Genomic DNA, 6,298 nt, shown 5'->3' with positions numbered 1-6,298 from the left:
AGTATTTGTAGAATAAGCTTTACAAGTCGATTTTTCAGAGCACTATATTTCATTTTTGCAATAAGTATTTCGTTCTAAAAAAGTTTTTTTTCTGTTCTTCATTAGTATTATTTTTGGTTTTCCATTTAAAAATTAAAGTAAGTAGCAAAAAAAATAGTGTATCTGGCAATTGAATTCAGATCCACTATAACTGCAGGCTAATTATATTTGAAATCGCATTATATTCGAAACAATCGCACCTGCTAGAGCTTCGAGTCAACCGATACATGTAGCGTGCACGTACTCCCCAAATGCCTTCCCCTCTCTTGCTTAGTAATTGTCCCAAACATGACATAAATTTATTTAATTTTAATAAGCAATAGCATAAAATCGATGTAAAATTTCCCTGGGAACACGATAGTGCAATTATTTTTTTGCTACTTGCCGTAGTTTACGAGATAAAAGGATAAAAACCTTATTTTTTACGGGTTTTTGTCCTTTTGACCCCTTGCCTGATCACCTAGGTCAAAAATTTTTGCGGATTCGGATTCCTGAGGGTCGGTCGAAAACATATTTGTGCCCAGGTTTGATCGACAGGAAAAAATGGAGGTTCAGCCTTCATTTCAATGGACTAAATACATACATACAGTAATATCTTATTTATATATTTTATGCCTATACATATTATTCTCCAAACGTATTTAGTAACAAGTTTCTATATATTTTAGTAATTAAGCAGTGTTTTTAAGTTAATACGACTCGCCAAAGTAAAAAATATAATTCAGGTTAGGTATATATTTTTTTTACTGAAAATAGCAGTTAATTTACATTATCGCATTGTTAATGTGAAAATATAAACATTAGACTGTTGACTATTCCATGTTATACGTGTTTTAAGGTCACTTTTGAAGAAGAAACTACATGTAATTTTAAAAACCGTATTTCTGTTTTTATAATGAAGGAATAGTAATTATAAGATTGTTTAAGCTTATTAACTAAAAATTATTGCCTACTCAATAAAAAAATATTATTGTCCTCGATAATCTATTACTGATTAATAAAATATTTACTCTCTTTCCTTATAAGATTGTATGTACACAAATTGGAGCCGTTCCTGAAAAATCGGNCCTACCCAACCATACCACACATAAACATGACACTACCCCCGGGGTTTACACAGACGAGCCGGCGAAGCAAGAAGAGCGCCAGAAGAAAGGGCCCTAGCCGGCGGGGCCCAGCCAGGACAAAAGGAGGTCCCACAAAGCGCCTACACCGGCCGCATTTGCGGTCGGGGAAGACGACGGATGGGGCCCACCTACGAAGGCTGTCAAGGCCTACACGAGATGAGGCAGGATAAAGAGGGATAATCCCCCTCGATCCCAAATCATTGAGGCCAATTTCTAGCCATGGAATAATGGCGCGCTCCAGCCTAATACTTAACCTAGCTTACACCGAGAATCGCTGAACTGAGTGAACTGCATGGTTTTCTATTTTGTGTATTACAATTTAAATCATCGGTCCACCTATCAACGCGTTGCCGCACTAAAGCACATACCTAGCTCAGTCCTGACAAAACTAGAAAAGTAAACTGCCAACTATCCCTGATTATATGTTTTGTGGTAGTAGTATTAATCATTTCTTTCATTTCTTTATTCACTGGTTTGGTTTCAGTTTCTGGTTTCTGTTTTCTGGCGAGTTGCATAACATTTCAGGAAGGATTTTCCATTTTCCTGGTTCCCTTGCATAATAATTTGGAGTAAAAATGAATTCTTCAAAGGCGTTGGGTCGAGTTATGTTGAGACAGAGTAAGTAATATAATTGTACTTTAATATTTTCATCACATAGAAATAAGTATTTATACCTACTCTAAAAAGGGAGTAGATGGTGATTAGAACTAACAAGTGCATTTAATGTAATTAAATTTCATTCTCACAAAGTAATTTTTTTGGGTATAAAAATCTGTTATTGTATCTGGTATTTCAGTCGTTGGCAAAAGAAATGCACATGATGCTCACGCACCAGTTCAGAGTACATACAATGATCTTCCTCAACCCCAGGGCAGTTGGAAAACTCAGTATGATGCCAATCAACGTAAATATATGGCACACTTAGCCATCGGCATTGGCGCTTTTGTAGGAACCCTTATATTTGGAAAAGCCGCCGGTTTATTGGAAACCTATAGTGATATTCCACAGCGTCCAGCAGTCATTGATTCATACCAATAAGTGGCGTTCTTCTATGTAACTAGTAAATATATTTAGTGATTTAGAATATTTTGTATTATAATTTAAGTCCCTTATAAGCTTTACTGTTAATTTTTGATGGTAACAACAAAAACACTTTTAAGACATAAAATCCAATTTGAGCTGTAGTACATAAATATAACTCAATAAATGGGAATTCTAGACCCGATTCGTCTTTCAACAGTTTAAAGGTACAATTAATTAAATTATTCCTTGAATTTAAAAATTATAGCTTTAGATTTTTATAAATAGTTATTACAGAGTGGAAATGTCCCTTTTATTATATTGTCAATAATATGAGACAGAGCTGAAGTTAAACGCAGTCTGTTTAAACCTGATTTACTTTTACCAATTTTTTATCCAAAAAATTATCATGATTCGCTATATTTGTGTCATCTTTTTATGTTACAGTGAATTTGGTAATTTATCAGTTAAATTAATGGCTTTCAACTTTTAGACTAAAAAAAGTGATAATGATAAACTACAAACCGTAATAGACATAACTTTTCCTGATGAGCATACGACTATATCAATATGTATACAGGATGATTAACTTTTTATGATTAGGACTTTAACCATTGGTATTAGTGATGGGCTTAATAGTTCATTTCGGAGAACTAGTTCTCGAGAACTAGTTCTTAAATCTAGTTCGCTAACTACTTTAGATGTTCGACGACGTGAGTCACTAGCAAAAGCATCTCTCGTTCTCCCGTTGCCAGGCACGTTTGCGATCGTTCAGTCTCGGTCAAATGTGCATGCAGATTCGTTTACATTTAGAGGGTGGAGTAGTGAAATAAGCTAGCAAATGTACCACTGCGTTTTAAAAATTAATCATTTCAAATTAGTAATATTTACGAGCGGGTTGCATTGTTTTACATTAGCGCTGAATCTAATAGCTGTTGCATGTTTTTTAATAACACGCTTTTTCATTTACTTCTAGTCTAAAAAATCTAATGATCTAAACTAAGGCAAAATAGTCTAATGTATAATAGGTTTTTTGTAAATATTCATCCAATCAGACAAAACGATCTAAAGTACCTCTCCTGCCTTTGTTTATATCCACAGTATTAAGAATTTAAAGTACAATAATCTGTTTTGTCGCTGGAATTTCCTACAAAATATGTTCATTAGACTTTTTTTCCTAGGAATGGCTGGCAAGGTTTTCGATTTTCTAACTAAAACCCCTTATCCTAGGAATTATAGATGCGCTTTTATATTCCGTGCGCCTGCCTTCTCATGTCCGCATCGCAATCGTAGTAGTTCGCGAACTGTTTCAGATTCGATCCGAATCATTATATACTAAGCTGTTTCGTTGAACAGACGTAATGAATGAAAGAAATGAATGTGCTGTGCGCTGCTTTATGCTTTGACAGACCGAAACATAAGATCGGTCTGTCGGAATCTGAATAAGAGATTTTGAGAAAAATGGCTTCTTATGGATTCATTACATGTGAATATTTAGATTTTCATTGTGACGTTTTTGTTGCGAGAAACCATCATCAACTTTCTTTTTTCTTATGGGCGCCACATTGAGTTTTAAGAAAGTTGATGGTTTCTTGCAGTCGAAACGTCATAATGAAAATCTAAATATACCTACATACAGTGAAATTCCTCGAAAAACTTGCTATGCAAAAGTGTTTTCAGATTTTAAAAATTCCTCTAAATAAAAAAGTCAGACGATTTTCTAAAACGCTATATTTACTTTTTTCAAAATAACTCAAATGCCTGAAGAGCTAGGACCGGTCTGCAAGCGCCATTAAGTTAGCAACAGAATTGTCTAAAACTTTTGCCATTTAACCATTTTCCTATCCCTTATAGTTTTCAAGATGTAAGCATGTATATGCATCACCAAAATGGTCCACACTGTATATACATGGTGTCCCATAAGCACCTGACCAAAAAGGTACTGCGACATTATTTGGCTCAAAAGAAGACAATCTGACCTAACTTCCTAACAAAAAATGTCTGGCTCCTCTGCTATTGATTGTCAAAGTTTTTGGAAAAAATTATGTTTTTTGTAGTATCTGGAGAATATTACGATGGATTTTAATAAAACTTACTGTGAACTTGTTCATAAGTAGGACTCATGAAGCAACCGTGTCCATTCGCCTTGGGCTAGTGACAAATTCTTGAGTGTTAGTACAAGAATTACCAGAACTTTTTATTTGGTCATTAGAATACATCCATTTTTTTTTATTGATACATCAGTCCTATCTCGAGATTTTCGTGCTCTTGGTAAAATCTTGTAGTGTTCCTTAAGGGGGCGATTTAGTATGTATATTTTTACCATGTAACAGAGCTTCAGATGAGGACACAAATCGTCGAAGAAACTAACATAATTGAATATTATTATATATCAATGTATTCGCAATGGTTCCCGCTAGTGAGTGAAATAAATGTCAATGCTCATGAGAACAGAAGAATAATTTAAATAAATGCCAAAGTACCTCAATTTTAACCATACTGTTAGTCTGCCAATATATTGGATTTACGACGGAACTAGGTCAGGCACAATAACCAAACTACTTCACTCACTAGAACGGACACTTAGGATCATTTGTATTTAATTTTCAGATTAATATTTATTAACAATTCTATAATTTGTGTCCTCAAGTAAGATGACAACATTTTACACACGACTCCATGTTATATTATATTATATTATATATTTAAACCAGAATTTTAGCGGTTTCTATCTTCTACAAGAATTTCTAAATAAAATTAGTTTGTGTACTCTGTCACAGGTGTCGCTACCCTTGAAAATGAAAGCGAAAACACAGAGTTGGTTTATTGTAAATTGTATTGGCCGAGAAATAGTGAAATTTCTGGCGTTTTTAGGTACTGAAATCTTTAAAAGTAAAACGTGTAGAACAAAAGTAGGGGTAAGCACAAAAATAAAATCCTTGATGTTTTGTTTATTCATGGTTACCGTTTAAATTTACCCAAATAAAATAATAACTAAAAAAAAGCGTTTGCAAAACATGCGTTTGCTATTATCCTAACCCCACATTTTAACAATTATTTTCACGTACTTATAAAAAGTAAACAATTTTATATGTAGGACTAAGCAAGTAAATGTTATAAGAATATTTACATGTGGAATTATATATAAAAAAGATAGTATTTTCGTAGATTTCAGTACCTAAAACCTTAATGGTTTGATCGTTTTTTGCACCTGTTTATTCGTTTTACTGCGGCCGGCGTCTTTGAAAATACTCAGGTGGCATGACATAACATTCCTATTATTTGATAAGCTTTAGATTATTCAGTTATTAAATGTTTGAAATTATTTGTCTTTGCGGAAAACACTATTTACAGAATATGGGACCCATAATGGTCTGATATTATCTTTGATATATAAATATGGGTAATATTTTAAAAGTAGGTAGGTACCTAAGTAATAAGATTTTGTAAAGCTTAAGTAGTACGAAAATATAACGCATAAAAAACCAATAATATGTACTAATTTTTCTTTATTAAGAATAAAGATTAAATTTTACGTACAGGGTGTCCCACATAAAATCGTTATTTATATTGTAGCCTTGGTAGTTTCAAAATAAATTTACAGCTTAAAAATTGGTCTGGCTCAGGTAGATTTCTGTTTCAATCTACAAATCAGTAGCTACTTACCGATAAGAAGGAAACCACTAGTCTAGTCGAGAAGTGAGTTTTTTTTGCGAAAAATAGTTATTGTAATCCTAAAAATATGGTTGTTAGTACATTGGATTCGGAATTAAATTCAGAGAAAGAAGTATTTTTTAATTTATCCGCAATTAAAAATAGCAATTGTTATAAACAAAAAACGAAGAGAAAAAAGGGAGTCTCCGTTTTTTAACTATAACTAAAAAAATATTGAAGATAGCTGAAATTTCAAAAAAGATCCTGAAAGAGGAGAAAATTTCAGCAAAATAAGTCAGGAATTGTAGCTCCATTATTTATAATTTTAATTTGACGTTGAAAATATAGCTCCGCGCGGCGGCGGCGGTTTCCGCGTCGTCGCGTCGCCGCCAAGCAAAGTGTGCAACACAAAATAATTTTTTTATAGTATTCAATATTAATTTAAAAATCTAAATAAA

At 33.2% G+C, this 6,298-nt stretch overlaps 1 protein-coding gene across 1 annotated transcript; it reads left to right on the top strand.

Annotated features, from left to right (window-relative positions):
• Positions 1 to 1,609: 1,609 nt before the first annotated feature.
• Positions 1,610 to 2,391, top strand: LOC108912645. The gene is made up of 2 exons (XM_018717946.1): positions 1,610 to 1,784; positions 1,963 to 2,391. The coding sequence occupies exons 1-2, from the start codon at positions 1,742 to 1,744 to the stop codon at positions 2,202 to 2,204; spliced, it is 285 nt and encodes a 94-aa protein (XP_018573462.1). The 5' UTR covers positions 1,610 to 1,741; the 3' UTR covers positions 2,205 to 2,391.
• The last annotated feature ends 3,907 nt before the right edge of the window (positions 2,392 to 6,298 follow it).

This window comes from Anoplophora glabripennis, unplaced genomic scaffold (genome assembly GCF_000390285.2).
Source record: "Anoplophora glabripennis isolate ALB-LARVAE unplaced genomic scaffold, Agla_2.0 scaffold547, whole genome shotgun sequence".
NCBI classification, from domain to species: Eukaryota; Metazoa; Arthropoda; class Insecta; order Coleoptera; family Cerambycidae; genus Anoplophora; species Anoplophora glabripennis.
The sequence above is the reverse complement of the archived record's forward strand: the minus strand, read 5'-3'. Positions and strand labels throughout refer to the sequence as shown.